Source organism: Bombus bifarius, unplaced genomic scaffold (assembly GCF_011952205.1).
Source record: "Bombus bifarius isolate JDL3187 unplaced genomic scaffold, Bbif_JDL3187 scf7180000007977, whole genome shotgun sequence".
NCBI classification, from domain to species: Eukaryota; Metazoa; Arthropoda; class Insecta; order Hymenoptera; family Apidae; genus Bombus; species Bombus bifarius.
Window position 1 is genome coordinate 913,587 of NW_022884362.1, and position 23,651 is coordinate 937,237.

General features: G+C 31.2%; 2 protein-coding genes across 6 annotated transcripts; both read left to right on the plus strand.

Moving 5' to 3' along the window:
- The first annotated feature begins 1,841 nt into the window (after positions 1–1,841).
- LOC117204234 (Krueppel homolog 1-like) lies at positions 1,842–11,851 on the plus strand. 3 transcript variants are annotated; one of them, XR_004487033.1, is made up of 4 exons: positions 1,842–2,074; positions 4,750–5,521; positions 6,048–6,850; positions 8,278–9,994. XR_004487033.1 is itself a non-coding variant. In XM_033441437.1 (3 exons), exons 2-3 carry the CDS (start codon positions 4,772–4,774, stop codon positions 6,798–6,800), a joined length of 1,503 nt encoding a protein of 500 aa, XP_033297328.1. In that variant the 5' UTR covers positions 1,842–2,074; positions 4,750–4,771; the 3' UTR covers positions 6,801–9,994. The 3 variants fall into 3 exon arrangements, 2 of the variants coding, with proteins under 2 accessions (XP_033297328.1, XP_033297330.1); XM_033441437.1 differs by having other exon boundaries at positions 6,048–9,994; XM_033441439.1 differs by lacking the exon at positions 1,842–2,074 and adding an exon at positions 3,504–3,967 and having other exon boundaries at positions 6,048–11,851.
- Positions 11,852–14,983: 3,132 nt separating this feature from the next.
- LOC117204231 (apoptotic chromatin condensation inducer in the nucleus) lies at positions 14,984–23,629 on the plus strand. Of its 3 annotated transcripts, XM_033441433.1 has the most exons (10): positions 14,985–15,208; positions 16,557–17,865; positions 17,942–18,029; positions 18,182–18,298; positions 18,523–18,727; positions 19,231–19,439; positions 20,478–20,702; positions 21,361–21,621; positions 21,908–22,057; positions 22,536–23,629. In XM_033441433.1, exons 2-9 carry the CDS (start codon positions 16,559–16,561, stop codon positions 22,028–22,030), a joined length of 2,535 nt encoding a protein of 844 aa, XP_033297324.1. In that variant the 5' UTR covers positions 14,985–15,208; positions 16,557–16,558; the 3' UTR covers positions 22,031–22,057; positions 22,536–23,629. The 3 variants fall into 3 exon arrangements, with proteins under 3 accessions (XP_033297325.1, XP_033297324.1, XP_033297323.1); XM_033441434.1 differs by having other exon boundaries at positions 14,984–15,208; positions 19,234–19,439; positions 21,908–23,629; XM_033441432.1 differs by having other exon boundaries at positions 21,908–23,629.
- The last annotated feature ends 22 nt before the right edge of the window (positions 23,630–23,651 follow it).

Sequence of the window (23,651 nt, forward strand, 5' to 3'; positions counted from 1 at the left end):
AAAATATGGAACTACATTAAAGATATTAAAAATATTGTAAGATACAAAAATATTTTAGAAATATTAAGTAGTATTAAAAAATGAATAAACTTATGATGTTCTATTTTGATGTTCTATTTTAGCAAAATTAATTAGATATCTTTGAAACCAAACTGGATTCAAATAGAATTGAAAAAAGTTTTCCTTGATCTTCATTTTCATTTTCAGGTTATTTATGAACTGACAGAAATAACGAAGAAAGGAATTAAAGTATTCAAAAACATTCGATGAAATTTTAATATTGTTAGATACGGTGTTGTTGCTACCGTCACTGCTATCGTCTACACACTACACACCGCCAGCACAGTCTCTCAGGGGCACCACTACACAAAAAGCGAGGAGTACCAGTGTAGCCCCGTCGTTCTTGCCACCGCACGCGGCGTCCAATGCCCCGTCCGGAGGTAGCAGCCGTGGTTTCCACTCGGCACACGTGCACCGCGCGCAGTGGGTCATTGCTCTCCTGTGTTCGAAAGTAATATCGTTACAGCGCACGGCACTTGTCCCAGGCATGATCACCACGAAATGCAACTAATTTGCTCATTTATAATTAATTACGTACTAATATATACCTATAATGAACTCGCTAGATTCTTCAACTTTTTTTTAATTTCTTGTCTAACGTAACCAATTTCTTCAATTCCATAGGTTTGTTTAGTAATTATGTTAAATTTTAATATGTAGAAATTTGTAAGTATCTTAGGTAAAATGTTTGTCGAATTTTATTGTGATAAAATAAAAGATAAAATTTTCGTGTATCGTGACAAAAAGAGAACTAATGATACATACCAAGGAAACAATAATGACAGATAAGGCAAGGATAGTCAACTAGTGACGAAAACTGAAAGAAAGAAAGAGAAAGTAATACACGCGCCGATCATGAATTCACCAACACATTTGCGTCGACCGGATTTAACCTCTGGCAGCTTCCTGTACCGGCTGTTAAATATCATGCAGACTGCCTTTTCCTCGTCATTAATGAACACTCCTTTTCGATGTGCTAATGTTTTTGCATTTACAGGTGTATATGAATACCTGATAACTAATGCTTTTAACTTTTATAAAAATATTTTACTTTTTGTATTTTTCAAAATACATACATGTAAACATTGGGAATTAAAGATCTTATTTCTTTCAATTTAATGTTTATGACTATATATAATATATATATAAATTATAACATGTATGTAGTATTTCATACATGTATTTACAAAAGTTGTTATTTTTAAAATAACATAATAAATATGACAGTGTTGTATTTTAATACCGTTTATTTACTAATTTTTGCATTTTTTACTCAAAAATTTGCTAAATAGAAATAACTGTTTATCTATATAATACTACATGCACATACACTATATGCCCAATATAAATAATTTTCGAACCCGAAAGTCGAGTGAACCGACTTAGATTCGACGTAAGTGATATAAATCCCGAGCCGAATACATATTTTGATTATTCTAGCGATGGTAACAAATCTGTGATTAATCAACCTTATCATAACGTACGGTGGCGTCACATATGCGTGTGTAGAATACGCGTCTCAGTCTCTATAGACTGAAGATATCTATGTCTCCGTCTGTCGACGGTCTTTGTCATGCTTATATCGCGGGGTCGGCCGAAACCACGACTACTGCCTCCACGTGCTGCGAAAAGCACTTACTCGCCCTAAATTGTAGGTCGCCGCCGTTGTTGCAGTAGTGGGGGCAACCAGAGTGGAGGGGCAGGGTCGAGCACGGCACTTCGGTCATGATCGATGATTTCCGTCGCCGTTCGGTATGGCCAGGCGGTAAACATTACACAGTACGATTGGCCGTGTCCTGAGGGTCCTTTGGTTTCGTTTTCGAGTTTGAGTTTTTCGTCGGCATTCAGTTGGTGAGAAGTGACAAACAAACGTGATATGCGTTAAAGAGAACATCCGTAATTCGTTTCTGTTCTGATTTCTCGCGTTATTTCGTTTATTCGTTGTTCTCCAGAGGATGATGAGCTGGAACGTGGGATTTCTTGGCCGTGGAAGGGTTTAACGAAAACCTCACAGGTGGGAGATTTTGACATTTCTGCGTCATATATTCCACGAGAAACAATAAATTTATAATAGAGACTTTTGATACTGTGGATTTTTAAAGACTATTGAAAACGATAGTTAAACGTAGTTTTGCTTACATTCCTTTCAATTAGCTAAATTAACATATGTACTGGAATTTTATTATATAAAAAATTGTAAAATCAATGACAATTTAAAAGAAATGATAATTTGAATCTGTACTCGATTTTTTTATGGACAGCCAATGTTAAGATGTAATACAAAATTAAGTATTTTTTTTTTTTAATTTTCGAAAAACATCATTATTAAGAAAGTGGAGGAAAGAGCGAGAAATTGCTGACTCTGAAATCGATAGTTTTCTCCTTGGCCGCGAACTTCGGTCGCGCTAGTGGCGCTATTTTTCGTGATCAATCGCATTTTCCGTATCCTGGAAGTGTTGCGAAATTGATAAAAAGGATAGGAGATTGAGGTGGGGGGAGGGGATATCTTTGTGATAAAAAGAAAGAAAAATCGCGATAGATTCGCTTAGGAGAGGCGATATGTAGCTGCGGTTCGTGATGTAACTCAACGTCCTTACTGCGCGGCGAGTTGCACGAGGTCGGTGATCGCTATAAAAAAATGCGGCGAATACACGTGGAGGCAGTGGTAGGCGGTTTCTACCGCGGCGCGGTATTGCACCACCGCCGACCGCGACGACTGCCTCACTGAGAGCCGCGCGTGCAGGTTTAACCCAGCCTTAACCTATTCTGAACCGACGACCTCGTACGAATGTGCGAACAATGTCGGGTTTCTTCAATAAGCTTTCCTATTAAATTAGAAATTTAGATGTCAAGCGTTTCCATTACGTCTTGCTATTTAAATAGCCTTCAAGGAATATACTAAATTAATTTTACTCGAAAGATTAATATGTATGTATATTTATTAAGATCAGTGGAGCTACTGCTGTTTTACTACGTATCTCTGATGGCATTAATTAAAATTTAAAATGGTCTTGTTACACGATTTCATAAAAAATTTATCGAAATTTGTTTGAGATAAGATTATTATTATTATGTCTTAAGAAATTGATTGAGAAATACTTAATTAATAAATGGTAAATAAATCTTTGGTTGTAAAAATACTAATAAATGTCAATCTAAATATTCTTAATTTTATTGATATAGTACGTAACAGATTAAAATGATAATTTTTATTTCAGGCTATTGTGTAATGGAAATTTCTTTACTTTCATATATATAAATTTCTGTAGAACGAAATTGATAATGTGTATTTTAATTAGCAAACTCTCTATTTCATATTTGTTAACAATTATTACTAAAAAGATAAAAATAATCTTACAAATTACTTTTTATACAATAATACAAAATGAAAGAAAAAATATAGCTTCTTAAAACATAAAGTCAACAGTAATGGTGTATTATATAGTAAATAAATTAGTAGGAAAATATCTTTGGTAAGTGGTTAAGATGATCATCGTCTTTTTCTAAATAAACGGAATGAAAAGGTAGTGAGCGTGACAGGTTCGGTGCGTCGATAATACGTTCGGGTCCATCATAGGCCCGGTAAAATCGGGGACGGGCTAAAATTGCAGGATGCGTGCGCGTATTTGATGCGTGAGCGTGCGTGTACCCACGGGGCGGCGCGTCGCACGATTCGTGGGCGTTTTTTTAGGATTTGAAAAGAGTCAAATGGTGGGGAACGGAGCCGTATTACCCCAGTGTTTCGAAGCAGCGCGTAATCAAAGCGTTTAGACACAGTTGCGTTCACACGTAGGACGACGCAACGTCATACTGTTTCCTTCTTATCTATCGCATGTCGATCTACCTCACAAGAATAGTCTTCCACTGTACAAATAAATGCTTTATTGTTATTGTTATTATTCTACAGGTAAATCGACTTGATGACGTTTTTGTATTTATATTTATATTTTTTTAAATAGAGTTTGATGATCAAAATTATAACTTCTGTACTATAAAAATATCGCATTTTCTTTTTCTTTTTTTCTTCCTTTTAAATGAATTTTGATGATTATAATTGATTATATATAAGATTTATTCTTTTTTTTGTATTATAAAATTTTTCTGGACAGATATATTTAAAGACAGTACCTGTTATATATTGTGTTGATTAATTGTAACTTTGAGCGATGCTTTTTAAAACATTTTTTATAGAAAATAGATTCGTTACCGTTTTTATAATTTACTTCGTAATATTTGTAATTTGTAAAAAATATATGTGCACTGAATTATTGAAGAACATTGTGAAATGCTTTTAATGTTATGTACATTGTTGCAGCATGCCATTTGTTTTCATGACAGAGTCACGTAAATAAATTCCATTGTAATACTGAAATCCAAATATAATACTTACACTTGTCTTTAAAATGATATCATTTTTCGATTTCATTACTTCAATTCAATTTATCCAGATATAAAAAGTGAAATAAGTATTTACGAAGGCTCGCTACAAATATGTTAATTTATTTAATAAATGCCTTTAATTTATTTATTAATAGCATTTTCAAATAATAAATTTTTCACCTGATTTTTAAAACAGTGTTTTTCAACTGCGAATTACTTGTAGTGATTCCATATTCTATGGTAAATTTAATAACTTTAAAAAATCCTATTCAATAAAAATCAGCCATCGTTTTCTTCTATTACTTTCAGATTGATACGTTCGTAGCGAAGAATGGTGAGTTACTATCAAGCGAAACAGATGACAAATTCGACGAGTATGTCGGTCAACAACGAGATATCAACCGTGGAGCCAGTAAACCCGGTGAAAAGTCTCGTATGTAGTCCGGATTTGAGCGTGTTCACACCAGCGTGCAGTGGCGAGACTCTATCGGCAAACGTCGAGGAGAAGACGTACCAGTGTTTGCTGTGTCAAAAGGTTTTTAATCAGAAGAGTTTGTATCAGAGCCACCTCCGTTCGCACGGTAAAGAAGGCGAAGATCCTTACCGATGCAATATTTGCGGGAAAACTTTTGCGGTACCTGCGCGATTGACTAGACATTATCGTACGCATACTGGTGAAAAACCGTACAGATGCGAATTTTGTGGTAAATCGTTTTCCGTAAAAGAGAATTTAAGCGTGCATCGTCGTATACATACGAAAGAAAAGCCTTATAAGTGTGGTGTGTGCGAACGTGCATTTGAACATAGTGGTAAGCTGCATCGACATATGCGAATTCACACCGGAGAACGGCCACACAAGTGTACAGTCTGCTCGAAAACGTTCATTCAAAGCGGACAGTTGGTAATACACATGCGCACGCATACCGGGGAAAAACCATACGTTTGCAAGTCCTGTGGCAAGGGATTTACATGCTCTAAGCAACTGAAGGTACATACCCGCACGCACACCGGGGAGAAACCTTACACTTGCGACATCTGTGGTAAAGCCTTCGGTTACAACCATGTCCTCAAATTGCATCAGGTTTGTTCACTTCTGATAATATACTATGCATAGATGAAGTTTTGTATATATAAAATCTCCATAATTTATTCACTGATATTACTTTATATTAACACTTATATTTAGCTATAATTAATATAACTTATATTCTAACCATTTGTTGCTTTAAACAAAGATTACATAATAATATTATATTATTTTATAATAACGTCAATATAAAGTAAACTCAGTTTCATAAGGATAAGTCCAAGATTTAATGTATTATAATTACATATATAATTATATATACCTATACGCATATACATGATTTCTTAAACATTATCATCAGGTATATGTAAAATTTAATTAAGGCCTTCCAAATTTTACATACACCTGATAATAAAGTTTAAAATTTAATGGTTAAAATTTAATTAATGCCTTTCAAATTTTAATTCAAATTAATGTTACGTTATAAAATGTAAATTATAATGATTTTGTAATTGTTTTGTAATTTTAATGTTCCATTAGAGACTTAAACTCATATAATAAACTATTATAAATGTATTAGGTTGCCCACTATGGTGAAAAAGTTTATAAGTGCACACTATGTCATGAGACGTTTGGTTCAAAGAAGACAATGGAGTTACACATTAAAACACATTCAGACTCATCGGTCACTGGTTCTCCTCGGGACTCACCAATTGAGCCAGAGATTGAGATCTCGCAGGCAAATAGTGTAGGCACTGCTAGTGACAAGGAGAACTGCAAGACTGAAGAGCCAATTGATGATGCTGCTGCTTATGACGACACTCCACGAGAATTTCCTTATTACATGTATTCTAGAGAGCAGTATTCACAACCGCTTCTGATGCCTAGTGAAGATAGAGCTTTTCAAACGACGTCTGTAGTCCCTGTAGAACAGTCTCACTTGTTTCTGTATCCTGAGGTTTCTCCAACATACACTGGTCTTGGAATTCAAAGCAACGAATTTGTCAGTGACTGCTCGTCTCTTCTCAATTTACCAGGGAACGACGCTCGTAGAAGAGTAGAGGCTGCGCTAGAAGCAGTCGAAGAAGAAAGACAGAGGGAGTATGGCATCAGGATTGAAAGAGAACCGATTTTAACTCCTCCAAGTAGCAATCCCGTAAGTCCTGTTCCTTCGCCGGATCCTCTCGATTTGGCAATTCCAGTACGAGAAACATTAATTCTCCCTCCAAGAAAACGGTGTAAAATGATCCTGGAGTCAATGGAAAGTGAGAGAAATGGTCTTATCGCCTCTCAAAGACAGAACTCTGTTATCCAATTTGCAAAAGCATCATAGTGCAAGATGTGGAAGAAATTGATTCCGAACCAGTGATAATTTCATAGATGGTGAGACATAATCTAAGTTTTGTGAGGAGGTATAAAGAACTAGATACTAGAGGTGTCCGGTTATGCCTATGTTCAGCAACGGAACGAACCTCTTGATAAATGAAATCGGACGGCTTCTTGGCACACTCGTTTTGCCCGAATGTTTCAGGATAAGCATGAACTGACAGTATTGCTTTGCATCGGTTCGACAGAAGATCGACTCAAAAGCCCGATAGATCCAGCTATGTATTAAGAGGAGATTGATAAACATGTTTTTTGTATGCTAATTTAAAACTGTAAAGCATTTGGTTTTTTCATATAGAGTTTGTAGCAAACAGCGTGCTTTTAGTCGTTTATACTTGTTTTATTTTAACCTTATACTTTATTTTTTATGTAAAGTCATTGAAATATTTTGTAATTAACTTAAAATCATTGTTAAAGTAAAAAGAATCTTTCTTCCAAATTTTCCAAATATAATATTTATTCATTTAAGATTTATCATCACCGTTTCTTTCCATTTCCTTTTAATACGTAGTTGAATGTATCGGGCTCTGAAACCAATCCTGTCCGACTTTTGCCTAGCCGATCAAAAGCGATACTGCCCGTTCATGCTTATTCCGAAACATTTCGGAATCCGAGCAAAACGGGTGTAGTGAGTCCCGCTCGAAATTCTTTTTTTGTTGGTCCGTTTTAAAGTTCGGAACATGTTCGAGACGATCCGCACATCTCTACGAGATATACATTCAGAGTAGTAATGGGCTGAAAAAATTCAGATAACTAATGTTACAAATTACTGAAGAACTTGTTGAGCTTTTAATTGTCTTAACAAACTTTGAATTTTGGAGTATAACGATTAAAATATGACTAATAGAAATAATTTTAATGCACTGATAAAATATTTCAATACTGTTACAACAAATTCAAAGATTTTAAGACTTTTAAATCTTACATTATATTGAAATAAGATAGACATTTAAGAGAAAGATGAAAAAATGCCCATTGCTAACTGATTAAAGAACTTTGTGCTGCGGGAATGATAGAGTTATCTTGTAGTGGAATTTCACTGCGGTATTATACGATCTGAGTTAATTGTTTTTATACCGAGTATTTTCTGAATATTTTGGGGTTTTCTTCAAACATTCAAATACTTTTTCAAAACGAAGTACAAAGAATAAGAAATTGATGGAAATAATTTTTCTAATAGAGTCGTATTTAATTTTTGCGACTGACAAGAAACATTTAATTAGTAATCGAACTGACAATAACTTTTCTTACATTTTGAACTGTGAAAGTTTGAAGAAAGTCGAAAATTATATCGGAAAATATACTTTACAAGCCTTAAATGAACCAATAGAAAAACGTCCAGTAATTTTACCACTTGAAAAAGTAATTCTGAAAACTTTGCAGTCTAATAAGAGTATGATACAGTGGCCTCATTACATTCGCAGATTCAACTGGTTCCGAGAACTGTTTACACGTGCCTCAGGGTAAACATCGTAACACACTTAGAGCTCGCCAGCAGATCATCTATTACTTATAAACTGCCAAAGGATATAAAGGAAATGCTAGCTCTTTTCGTACTATCGCAAGCTATTTGGAACATTTTTGACAAGAATAATATCAGAAAAGGATTCCCATTCAGAACTGCATTAGCTGAACATTATGAATCTAAAAATTGTATAACTTACAATGTTAAATGATTTTATTTTATTTTTAAAAACGCCGAAATTCTGCGTTATAAAGAATGAGATCGTTCGTTCTACTTTCTTCAATATAATATGCGTAGCTGGCGTGCTCAGTGTAATTTTTCGTATTTCACGTTATATAATATATATAGATATGTGTGTGTGCGTGTGCATATATGTATGTACATCATTGAATTGTAACGAATTAGTGTAAAAGTAATGAAGATCGTGCAGGTCACCGTGGCAGAACTAGCATCATCATTATAGAGGGCTTAGAACGATCGTAATCGGGAGAATTTTTAGATTTTATTTTAACTTTTGTTGTACAAAAAAAAAGTACAAAAATATTTGACACAAAGAGTATAAATAATACGATTAACCTATTATAATATTTCTAAAAGTCAACCAATTCAAATTCTGAACAAATGAATTCAAATAAATTATTTAATCTTTTATATTGATAAATTATAATTTAAAATTTTATCCAGATTTTAAAAATTTGAGATAAACAATCGAACGTATCGACTATTTCCGAAGCCTACGCCACTGTTACCAAAAATGAATCGTTTTCTTCCTCCAAGTAATTTATTCCTTTTTTCTGGAGGTTAAATTAAAATGTTATGCGTGTTTGCTATATTATAAGGTTTTCTATATCCAACGTTTACGCGAAGATCAAAGATTTAAATTTCTTGCCAAAACTAACAAGACTGATACCAGTCTAAAGAAAAATTTTCTTTGCATAAACAAATTTCCAACTACGTATTAATACGATGCGATAAAAGTGATATTAAAATATGTTATTGCTCAATTTCGTCATCATTAGTCTCGTAATGTTTGTTTAAACAAACTGTTTAAATCATCCTTATTAATGATTTATCATTGCATTGAAAGCGAACAGGAAATACATTGAAGGCACTGTACAAATTCAATTTACATACTTTCATAAATGATTACTTTTAATTCCAAAATGCGCTTCCAGATGGCGCTAGTTTGCTGTCACAAATTGGTAACAATATTTAATCCTGTAATAATTGGTATATTAATATCTTGCAGTTTATTCTTTTCTTTATTTCTTAACAAATGTATACAAATTATGAATTGCTTTAAATTCCTTTGTAATCCATTTGCAGTTACTGGTCTGTTTTACAAATTTATTGAAATTTCAATGTATTTATATTATCAGTATCTTTGGTGTATTAATTCTTCAATATTGACTATATTAAGGCCTCTGTCGATACAGTAGTTTCTGTACAGCAGCTGTCCGTGAAAAAAATAGATTCAATTTTAGAACAAAACACTTTACTTGTGTTTCTATATATCTATTATGATAGAAGAAAGCATAACAAAAGGTTCAACTATCTGTTTCGTTAAACCATCAGGATCCGCAAATATGATTGTAGAAGCACACTAATTTCAAGTACAAAAGCATTGAGTCAAATTCAAGATTCAACAATCTTATAAAAAAAAAGAAAAAAAAGAATTAATATTATATATGTATATTTAATTCCCAATGAGTAGTATTGACTACCTTAAGAGGCTTAGTTTTAATGAAACAGATCTTACTGGAATATAACTGATCAAAGTTCTCACTGTGAGAGTGGAGCTGGTAAGGAAGAAAGTACCAAACTCATTATTAAAAACTTCATTATGCCAGAGTATCGAGAGGAGCTATGCTCACTGCCAGTACAAGTATGTCTGTGTATACAACACATACGAGTTTAATATTAAATATTAAATTGTATCGTCACAATTTACAATTTGAAGCCATTTGTATTTACATTTGGCATCGCTCCAGTATGGCATACGGAATGTTTTATAAATTGTGAAATAATTTAATGGTAGATTTCGCGAAATGCATCAAATAAGCGACAGCGTAATAATGTTAATAATATTAAATAAATTTAACAAAAAAATAAATTACACACGAAGTTTGAATCTGTATTTATAGCCGAATTTGATATTATCATTTTTATTGTAACATTCTGAAGTTCGCTTCAAAAATATTATAGTTCATAAAATTTTATTATGGTCTTATTATGAAAAGCGTTTTAACATTATTAAAATTAAATGTACTTTGCGTTTAAATCTACCACTAATTATCGATCTGTGGTTTATAAAACAGCTTGAGTATACACTGAGCCATGTTTATATTAATAAGTAATGTAATATTTATATAGGAGCTCATGTATATTACACCTTTTCCTTTTCTTCTTCTTCTTTTTTTTTTTTTTTTTTACGAGAATGATTCGACACGTGGCCTATTCCTATTTTTTAAGACGTTGAAACTTTTTGTTGTGTGCGAATTATATTCTCATTCATTATATAAATCACGCATGACATGAATTTTATGTGCAATTGTATATTTAAGTTTTCTGGGGCGATTCGATTAGCGCTTCCCTTTCTTCATTGTTTTATTAACTCTCAGTAAACATGTTTTTAACTAAGAAAATACTCGAGTGTATTGTTAGAAATTTTAATGATTGTTATTATTGTTGATTTCGAAGCGCTTGAAATTAGCTTACCATAAAAATTCGTTTTTCATTAAGTCATCGAGCATAGGCCACGTGAGAGTATATGGAGAAAGAAAATGGATGCGAATTGTTAAGTATTACGATAATGATAAGAAATAGATTGAAATGTGCAGAGACAGCTCTAGTGTAATATTATGATTATCTGTTATTACTTATTATTTTTAAGATATACAAATACATGCCAAATGGGATGTGTTTTATCCCATTATCTCGAGCGTGTGGAACTGATTACACATAAAGAAAAAGAAAGAAAAGAGTTTTGTAGAGATTCATTTATACAAGATACTTTCAATAAGAACAGAAGAGTACATTTGTATAAGAGTCCAAAAGGAACGAATGTATTTTTTCGTTTCTCGCGCCCTCATTGATCGATCAATAAAGTAGAAAACGTATAATAATAAAATATCAGTGTTCATTACGAATTAACAAAGATAGAAACAATGACAGAGAGATCAGCGCGCGTGAAACTGAAAAATAAATATCCTTTCAAAAATTACTCGCTGCAATAATTTTAATTGCAATTAATTTTAAGTCGAGGCATCATCCTTCGTTATTTTTTGCATCGACAAGAATTTCCAGAGGTCAGAAATTTTCCGATAATTGATAGGCACTAATAATTGTATTTTCTTGTTTTACTCCGCCAAAGTGCGTACGAATAATTTCATAGTCAGCCTTCGACAGGAAATATATTTATTTATTTAATATATGTAGCTATATCTATATATTATTTATATATGTATTTTTTTTGCCGTATGTCGGAACAAACTTTCGTGTATTCACTGCATTAAAATATATTCTATCGTAAATGTTGTTTTTGGAATTTTACGTTTAATTTTAAATAATAAGCTTACACAAAACATGGTTTTATCATGTGTACACCTCATGAATCTATTCGCCAATGTTTTGGTACTTTTACTACAAACACAATACATATATCTTTACCTCGATTTGAATTTGACACGCCAGGCATTTGGAAAGTAACGTTTTACATTTCTCGTTATATTTCGCAGACAATACAGTATAACTATATTAAAGTTAGAATTATGCAGTTTTTAACGAGACACGTGATGCTTTTGCTAATGTCTTTATAATTATCAATTAAAGTAATTGATCTTGTTTGCATTTCTAAAATTCTTGTTTTCAATAATCCAATAAAAAAAGAAGGGATTAATATTTGATAATTCCACTTGTACATATATTCGTATGTTTACTTTCTTTGTGCAACATTAAATTACAGAATAAACGCTAATTTAGCGTCAACTGCCTGCCATTAATTAGTATATACAAAAATATATAGATATGCATTATACATACGTATGTACAATTTGTCTGGTTTATTGAACTCATAACGTTCGAATGCCAAAAAATATGAATGATATGAAAAAATGTTTCAGGTAAAAATTATATGATATCGAGGGAGACATAGTATGTCTTTTGCCTATTTGACCTTGCGATGACATCGAAACGTCCTATGAAAATCGTAATAAAATTTTTAAATGGGAACCTACTTTTTTATAACGTATTCTTGTAGCTGTCATTTAGATGTTCCCGAGACACTACACTACTAACTAGTGTCTTTCGCATTATGCAAATTGCCGTAATAAATACAGTATATACTGGGTGTCTCGTTTTAATCGTTTGTCGTGATTATCTCTTAAACTGTTTGTTATTCCAAACTATTTTTATGCTTCAGGCGTGATTTATTTTGTTTCAAGAGATATTCTAAGGCGAATTCATTAATCTAGAATATATGGATTTTTATGATTATCTGGTGGTACCTTATGAAATTTTGTAAGAGATAAAATTTATTTTAAAAAAACCACTATATCTACGATAATATGAATTACCATAAGAATTTTCCAAGAAATTAATTATATTATAAACATCAATAATAAATAATAACACAAAAAATTGAAAAATTAAATTGAGACACCCTATATATGAGATGTTCCATAAATTTTATTATATGTACAGATTTAGTAAATTTATTGAATAAGTATGCATTATATATTGATACGTTAGATATATCGAGTTGTATGATTTTTTTATTATACCTTTTATACATACATATACATACATATACATATATACATACAACAAATTTTATAAATATTCGCCCTTTTAAAATATTTCTTGACAGGAAATATAGTTGCTTTTAGCCTTGTGTATTTATTTAATGTTAAATTAAACAGGCATCATTAACGTTCAATTAAATTAATTGATTAACAGCAAAAATATTAAATTAGTAAATTAGTTGGCACTAGGTGTTACAAGCTTCTTAATGTATTAATATAATTAATCTATATATTTTCGTTATTGAATTATACAAATACATTTTCAAAACTATTTTTGGTTTATTTATTAAGAGATTATTACGATGTAGTATATCTTGCATATAAAAATACATATAAAATTTATATTGTTTCACTTTGGAGGAATACGACCGGTGAACACTGCTTTCATCCCTCAAAGTGACATAGTTTAAATTTAACTCTAGTTCCTTGGATCTTTCGAGCCACAAACTACTCAATTGTTTGAGGCTGCTGAAAACGATTCACGCTACTCGATTTTTTCGAGCTGTTCGGTTCTTTCAGGTATCTATTCAAATCGAATCGGTAACCGATTTAATCTCGACTCTGTTTGACTTTCGAGCAGTTCGAATATTCGTGCACTACTTTAGAAACTAACTACTAAGTAATACTCCTTGTTCAACCTAGTCTGATCGATTCTAAGTTGTCTTGATCAATCTTCACTCGATAATGAATTTTGCAGTGGATGCGATCTATCCCCAGATCTTGGATTAAAATTTTCAAAAATAATAGTTTTTGGAATCCCAAAGTATTCTATCGCTCGCACATACAATACAAACGACAATTTTTATTAATTGCAATTCGCATACGTACCACATTCTAGAGTATTCTAAAATTCTATCCAAGTACTCTATCACTTTCTAATTTTCCACTGAAGTCTAAATAGCTCTTTAATCTGTGTATTACTCATACACATAGATTCATTGCTATAAAGTCTCGCAGTAAGAAGATGAAAAAGAAATATAGATAGGAAATTATGTGAAGGAACAAAAGGGTGTTTGGAACATTTATTATATAGCTGTAGGGAAATCGATAGAGAAATTTGGAAAGAGATTAGATTAGGAAGTATATTATACAGCTCAGGAGATATTAAGGGAATAAAATGAATAAGAGAAATAGAAAGACTGAGAAAACAAGTAGATAACAGATAGATAAAACTCGAGTCAGGAAGGACGACTACACGTTGGAATGTAACAAAGTGCAATATAATGCAATAGAGAAATCCCTACAACAAGGATAAAAATCAAAGGAAATGAAACGATCCCTAAATACAGTGAAGTAAGAGTTAGCAGTAAAAATAGTATTAATTAGCAATAAGAATAACCAAACCAAAAAATCTAGAACGGATCGTAGGTTGGAGAAATGTGATATGAATGAGATAAGGAGTAATGTAGCCAAGCCTATTTCAAGGCCGATTAATAGGTCTACGTAACCCTCGGCTGGTGGACGCTTCTTGCATTGTATGCAAGGTCTAATCTATATTTAGTCAATGCTCATACATACGTATGTATGTATAGAGAATTTTGAATCGTATCTAGAATATTCGTATTTACCTCTATCTGTCTCAATCGAATATAGTATATGTTTATTGTTATTTATTGTAGTCTTTACAAAACTTATTTGAAAGATATAGACAAGAAATCAAATACTCTGAATACCTATAAAATTTTGACTTTCGCCATTCTTCCTATATATATTCGTAACTATAATAATTACTAGATACGAAACTAAATGTAAATTACTGCTCACTACAATTTGCTTAAATCCTATTTCCACATAACGTAAACGCTGCACTGGAGAAAGCGGATTTACGAACGATATCCTAGTCAACTTACGTGGCGATAAAGTTTTTAAACGAATATACCGAATGTGCCGGCGTTCCGGTTTCACAGGTCTATCTGTTACGATGTGAAACGTTCGTGTTCAATGGAGTAAGGTGGTACGACCGATTGTTAGAGGCGTCATTGGAAACGTCGTTTTAATTGTAGTACGGTATTTATGTGTCAATAAAATTCTGAAAAAACGATACATACTTGGTAAACTTCTAGCCAGCGAACGAAACACATTTATAGAGTAAGTGACTTCTCTGAATCTTCAGATTGTGCAACATCCGCGCGTTTCTTGGGTAACCACAAATTAGATTTTGATGCTCTTCCAATAGTTTTGAATAAATATTTATCGAAAGCTGTTATCTGAGTCAATTCTTTTTGTTTACGTAATACATAGGGCTAGTAGTTATTTATTATGAACATTAATTTCTTCTGACTGCGTGGTTTTAAGTATTTGTCATTATGTACCAATAGTTTATTCAAACATTAATAAAATTCTTTGATTAATCATTCGGTTGTTATATACTATATGATTTAATGCTTTGTTTTAACATTTTGGTTTTCTTAATTTCAGATATTGTGCATGTTTCTCTCTAAAATTACTTTTCTGTGAATATTAATAAACTTGGTTACGTTAGAAAACAAGTAGTTGTGAAATAAAAATATTATTGAATATTATAGTTTTTATTTTATATAATCTTACTGGAAGTAGATTGTTATTTTATGCTTTATCTGTTTTATTATTTGAAGTTTTAGTGTTTTAATATATATTGTTTTTATTTTATATTTTTACATTACGTATGTAAATATTGAAGTAAAAATATAATTATCAGATAGTAGAAATATATCTGAAAAAAGAATTATTCAATGGTGAAACAAACATCGATTACTAAAAGATATAATTAATTTACTTTTAATACATGAATAGAATATCCAGATGCGATCTTAGTATGAAACAAACATTTTCATTGAATGCCAATGTATGTCAAAATTTTTTATATATTAAAGTACTTTAGAAAAGTCTTTATATGTTCAAAATGTAGGGTAGATATAATAAATTTACTACATTTGATTATATAGTTGCCTTGGAAAGTAAGTTAATGCTGCTGCTAAAAGTATAAATGTAAGACCATTGACTTACTTTCAGAGACGACTGTGTAATATTAACATAAACATGTCATACACAATATCTAGAATACATTTAATTATTGTTTATAAATTGAAAAGTATATTGACATTGAAAAATGAAAAAAGCGTATTATGAATAAATTCTGAATACATAATAGGTTTTAGAAAATAATTTAAAATATATTTTTTATGAGTTAGAAATATTTATTTATTAATAATATAGAAATTCATATTATGTGTGTCAAAAATTTTATCATTGTTATGCTATTTTATCATTGTTCTATTAAATTTTTATGTAGTTTCTAAAATTCTAGATGAGCATTCTCAACATAAATAACATTTTATTTGTAATAAATATATTTTAACATTAAACATTACTGTACTGATATGTCAATTATAGATACACATCTGTAACATACAATTCTAAACTAGAGTTTTTAAGAATTTTGTTTTTCATATTTTAGATATGAGACGCAAAAGTGAAAGAAACAAAGCAAAAGCAGGGTCTCCAGAGAAAGAGGTTGAACGAGTAACACGAAAATCAACTCGAAAATGTGCGAAACAAGCATCTTCAACATCCTTAGAGCAAGAGAATGTTGAGGAAACAACAAAAAGTTTGAGCAATAAAATCACGGAAAAGAAGTCAGCACATATACAGAAAAAGGAAGTGGAACAATTAGAAGAACAAAATGAAAAAGTTTTGTCTGTTGAAGCAGATGTTAAGACCAAATCGCAAGAAGATGAAGAAGACAACAATTCTGGATCAATCTGGAAAGTGTCAAAATCCGATGCATCACCTGGCGAGATACAGAGATTAAAATTATCTAGACAGTATAACACAACAGAAGGGTTATCTGATACTTCTTTAAATAGGAAAAAATCGAACAAGTGGCAGGAAAGTGGTGAGGGAGTTGCAGAGGAGGTTGACTCGGCAGACAAGCAACTGGTTTCTTCTACAAGAGTACCCAGTAGCACTGAACAGCCGAACGATCCCTCCTCTTCATACCCAGGTCAGGACTCCAACGAAGAGGTAAGTGATAGCAAGGAGATCCTGCCTGAAACCACTTCAGCCAACTTGTCTGACGATAAACCAAACATAGATCAGCAAGGTGAATCAAATGAGGCAAATTACTCCAACGAAAACGCTGATAGTAAACCCATTAAGTCGACTAGTACAACTATATTGGCTCCTAGTTCAAATGGTAATCATTCATCCGAGGAGACAAACATTATACCCAAGGAAGAAAAATCTGTGGAAGATACTAGTGAAAAGACAGTGGAAGCATTTAATAAAGAAACTAGTGTTGAAAATACTCAAAGAGATTCAAGCAGTGACGAGGAAGAAGATAAAAAGGAAAAAGTTCGTGAGCTAAATTCATCATCCGAATCAAATGATGAAATTCATACTAAAAGTAATAGAACTGGTGGCAGGATACAAAGTGCCAGTCGCAGAAAACATCGAACTAAATATCGAGATTCATCTAATTCTGATACACCAGATTCTGAGGATGAACCTTCTATTAAAAGAGAAATTGATGTATGTATGCAAGAAGAGAAAATAAGTACAGAGGATTCCCACGAACAGAAAGATCATACTGAGTCACCAAAAGCAAGGAATAATTTTTTATTAAATAACATGGAAATGGAAATAGAACATTGTGAAGCAAATAAACAAAAGTTAGACAATCTAGTTGATAAATCAGAATATACTGCATCAGTAACAACTCAGTTGGTGACTTACAAACCCGTGAAAGTAAATTTAAAAAGATCATTGTAAGTATAAATTAGCGAGTCGTCCAAATTCTTATCATTAATATCTTGCTATATCGTTTTATAAATTTTGTTTCAGTTCTTCGAGAATGTTAACAGAAAAGAATGATGTTAAAAAAGAAGATACTGATGCAAATGCAAATAGTGAAGCAAGTGCTCCAAATAAGGTTCATTGTTATACTTTCTTTCTAAATAAATGAATCATTTATCAAATAATTGTAATGTAGCTTAGTCATAACCAGTATATATCAAATATTTATGGTATTATAATAGTTATTATATAAGATCATTAAATATCACAATTATATGTTTTTTACAGGAAAATCACGACAACATCGAACCAGATTCCAAATGTGTTCCAAGAAAGCGTCGATGGGGTACTGCATTATCTACTGACACCGCACCTTCGTTTTCAATTTCTACGGATTCACTTAAAGTAATATTTCTATTTTTAACGTCTAACATTTTGTAAATTTTAGAAAGAAATATCTATAATGTTTTATGATCTTAAAAATAAATAAAAAGAATACAATTAAATGTAAATATTTGCATATGTAATATTAATATCATAGTATAAATATTAATATTAATGTCATACATTATACTTGTAAAGTTTTCTAAATTTGTGTGTACTCATACACATTTGTATTTGTGTAATAGGCGTTGGTGCCAGGAGCAAGACCATTGTCGATAAATGAGGTTCGTCTTTCAAAAGATGACGATGAAGACAGAGATCGTTATCGAGTTAGCGAAAAGTGGCACAATTCTAATGAAGGAATAAACGATAATAAGTCCGGTGATGAAAACATCATGCAAAAGAATGGTGCAACAAAAAAGGGAGACCCAAAGATAGATAATCATATAGGTATGTGAACACTTTCAAAGGGTCTTATGTGAGTTATTTTAATTTCTATAAACATGGTATCATTTATATCAAAATAAAAAAAATAAGTGAATATTTCCTAAAATCACACCATTTAAATGTATGAGATTTAAAATAACTATTTAAAAAAATATTTAATATATTGATTTAAATGCAGTAAGGAATATATTAAAAAATATTCTTGATCCTTAACTATCACTATTATAAAAATTAATCTAATATATATATATATTTGTTTGTTAAAATTTTTTTGTTTGAAGATATTTGGATAGAGATTTTAAAATTTGTTGTACTAATGAAATAGAAGTTTACTTCTCTGAGAAACAATAGGTTTGTAATTAAGAGCTATATTTGTAATTGGAGGTATAATTGTAAGGATATGTTTGTGAACGATCAATCTTTTTTGTTTTTTTTCCTTTTTTTTGAGTAGAATGTGACGAATATGAAATATTTTATGTATTTATTAGTTAAATTGTGGTTTGTAGCAGCAAGGCGTAAGATATCGATCGTTAAAGAAGTGCCACATGTCAAATCTCCAAGTCCACCTGCTACGAAGCCCACAAATATCCTTCTGATCAAAAACTTGGTTCGTCCGTTTACTTTGAATCAAATTAAAGAACTTCTGTCGCGTACTGGCACAATTGTCGAAAATGGATTTTGGATGGATCGAATTAAATCCAAGTGTTTTGTAGAGGTATGTCAAAATAATTTTTAAAAATGCTCATTTAATTTTGATATGTATCAGTCCTCTGATTTATGCAAAGTGTTTGTTCCATGTACGTCTTTTTTACGTAAATCATGCGTAATTAATTTAATCATAAAGATCTCGTAAATGAAGGCTGCCAATGTGAAAAGAATACTATAGAGAAAAGTCAATATAAGTTATAAAAATATTTATTCCACATAGATGGAAAAAGGGAAGTTATAAAATTCTATATAAAACAAAATAAATATTATTCGCTGTAGCTGCTGATATCATACTTTAAAATAAACAACTTTTTCTTTTTAATTAACTTAAAGTTATTATCTTCATCTCTTGAGTTATTTTCTGCTTCAGTTTCATTATTAATGTTTTGATCCTTTGGCATCCGAGTTTTGAAAATCTCTAGATAAGCACTCATTCTTTTCCTTTGTTGACAACACAGTAAATTTAATAAAGATTATAGAAGAATATATTTTCTACGTAAATTGACGGACGGGTGCAATACTGTAATATTATTTTGAATTACTAGAAGATATATTCTACATATTATACTAAGATAGTAAAAAATAAATAATATTAAATTAAAAATGATTAGTAATGTAAAGATTGTTTTTTATATTCTGTAATATCTGTTATCTTTTAAATATTTTTATATAAGTAACGAATATAATAGAAAAAGACAAACGAAAAATTATTAATATATTAATATAAAAACGTTCATTATTTGATATTTGGAGATTCATTTTCTTTTATCAATATTAAAATGCTGTCATATAAACATATAGAGTTTATAATGACAATAATCTTTAATAAAGGCTTTTGTATATATTTTATTGCATTGATTTGTTATTTCATATTATTAAATTTATTTATTTATATTATTTACATTATGTTAAGGTATCTTCTTCTTATGTTCTTTCTATTTTCTTCTTTTCTTTTTATTGTTCTTTTTATATTTCAATATTGATAACTTTTGAATTTATTGTAAACACAGTGTCGTAGATGATAGTATTAATTGAATTGTTTTAGTATGCTAACGAAGACCAGGCATTTGAGACGAGGCAAGCGTTACATGGTATATCCTGGCCAGTTTCAAACCCAAAGAGGCTTCATGTTGAATATGCAACCAAAGATGACATGGAATTAGCACGCGAATTGTCAAAGGATCAGTCCATCCCAAGAAAAACTGAACCTCTCGTACCGTCTGATTCATGGCAGCAGGATTGGAATCGCGAAGAAAGAACGAATACAAAGGTATATCAATTTTATCATATTTTACAATTCGTACACAGAAAGAGCTTTAAGGAAAAGTATAAAATGTGATAAATAATGATAAAGAATGTGTATTATAAAATTTACTATTATTTGTAACTATGTTCACTTTCCTTTATAAAATAAAATTTAGATTAAAAAGTAAAAAGTATAAACAAATATTTTGAATTTGATAATATAATCGTCTACTTGAATTTTATATTGAAATGTAATTATCAATCCAAAGAATTGATCAAAATCATTATCACTGATTTTATAAAAGTTTCTTTTCATTAACTTTTGGAAATACTATCTCTTTAAATATATTCTAACATATATTTAAAAATAAATTATATTTGATTGATCAATTGCTATGGTGAAATAGAAATACATATATTAATTTCTCTTATGGGATCCTGATGTATTTGAATGAAAATTGAAATTTCAACTTATAACTTATAATTATTAACCTAATTGAAGATTAGTGAAATCTTAATTATATATTGTTTTAGAGCAGAATTATGACAATGTTTATAATATCTGAGATAGTTCAGAACACCAGAATAGCATTTAAGGGCTAAATAAAAATGAATAGATTATGAATTATTAAATAAAAGATTGCAGTTATGCAATGACTAAAGCAGAGTTTTGTAAACAATAGGTGATGGTAGTTCGAGAATGGGATCTTGGTAAAGAAGATGGACAACAGCATATAAAAGAAAAAGAACGTGAAAAGAAAGAACATGATAAAAAAAGACGACAGAGGAGTCGGAGTCCAGCAGTGGAAGCACACCTTCCAGCTCCAGCTCGTAAATTTAAAAAGAAAGAGGATGAGCCGCCACCGGCTAAGCTTCTAGATGATCTCTTTAGAAAAACGAAAGCAACGCCATGCATATACTGGTTACCACTCACAAATGAACAGGTACATTATAGATAAAGTACAATCTAAGTACTTATATTTTATAACAAAACTAAATACTACATTTATAAATATGATACTTATAAAGTAGAATAACAAATGATGATTTTTTAAATTGTATTCATTTATATAAAGTAATTTAATACAATATTTAAAATATACGGAATGAAGTTCTCATTCTAGTATCTAACCTCGATTTAGCCTCATTTCTTCATAAAACTATGAATTTGCATGTGTGATCTAATTATTACTACTCATAGGGATAATCATAGATATGTTTTAATTACAGATAGTCGTAAAAGAAGAAATGAGAAGGCAACACATGGCAGAACATGCACGCAGATTAGAAGAGATGAGACGCGCTGAAAGAAACAACAGGGACGGTCGTCGCCGTCGCAGCCCAAGAAAATAGTTCTCTGATCGACCACTTTCTATAAACGTACCTTTCCCTCTCTGATGCAAAAGTTCCAATTTTGATCAGTTATATTTTTAAGAAAAATGTTATAGATCACGAAAAGACGAACGAATTTTTCCTTTTTACATTAGAGAGAGACTTGCCGAAGATGCTTTTTAAATTTTCCTTTATAAATTGTTCCACAATTAGCAGCCCGTTTTTATGATTAATGATTTAACAATGTCATGTTAGAGTTTGTGTTTTTTGTTCTTCCACACTTTTTTCTTTTTTTTTTAAATTTAGAAAACTTCTGTTTCACGTGAGAACGTAATTTGTATTATTCCTTTTCTCTTGTTCTGATACCAATCTCGCGTATTTATTTCTCTGTTTGATTTCAATTTGTTCAATCGTTAATTTTCATTCATTGGTCAGAAACTGTACAAATTTGTTGCATGATCAAGAAACGTCCCGATCTCCGATCCATTCTCCCCGAAATTTCAGCATTAAACCATACTTCTTACAGGTCGACATTAACTATCCAACAGAGCGCTGTAACTGTAGAACGAACGGTAGTGTTTGCATCGTCTAGGAGTGATACATCACGTTCTACGATACGTCGTAGTGCGATATCGCAAAACGTGCCCTGGGGAATCGAAGGATAATCAAACGAAAAAACTATCTACATAGAGAAAAAACGCTCGGAACGAATTTAGCATTCGTGATCGTTGAAAAACGCTATTTGTTTTCTTACGAGAAAATAAAAAACGAAACGAAACAAAAAAAAATTAATGCTGGGGCGAGATGCTGAAAGCAGCAGCGAACAAAAAAGTCCAAAATAAGGATGCTGAGAGACTGTGATTCATTAATATGAAGTCGTCCTAAAGCGTCAATGGGAGTGTTTTTCTCTCCCCTGAATCTATCTCTCTTTTCGTCTCTGTCGGTAGAATAGCCTGACTTCCTTGAATTTTGACATGTACTGCCACATAGATAGTGGTAGTAAAATGTAAAGTTTTGGTGTTTCTCGTTTTCGCGCAATGAATTTGCACAGCCAGAAACACGTTTGTATATAAAGCATAATTCAATACGCCGTGATATGACATGTAAAATTATGAATAAATGTAAAACATTGTAGGTTATATACGAAAAGTATATCTACCGCTTACTTTGTACAATGTCATACCATATTTAGAAGATTTGTTATTCACCCTTGAAATAAGATCGAAAGATTTACGAAGAAGAAGCGAAAGAAAAAAAATACATACATTTTAGAACGAAAAATGAATTGTTCGTTATATTTATTTCATCGTTATAATATATATTTTTTGTCTGATTCGAACAAAAAATGTAATTGAAAAGGAAACCAACGAGGAAAAACAATATTATTAATAAAAAATAACTCGAACATGGCGATAAATGTTTGAAATGTTTGCAACAGGGAAAACAAATGTTTACGTAAACTTATTCGATCTTTATTTATATTAAAATCGTTAACGCTAACGTTGTAATTGCTTCAATTTACAAAAATCGTGAATTACAGAATGTGCATGTCAGCTATTAATTAAAATATTTCACAATCACAAATACTATGAATAGAAAGAATAAAAGAAAACTGAAATTCCAAGTTTGGTGTGTAACTTAA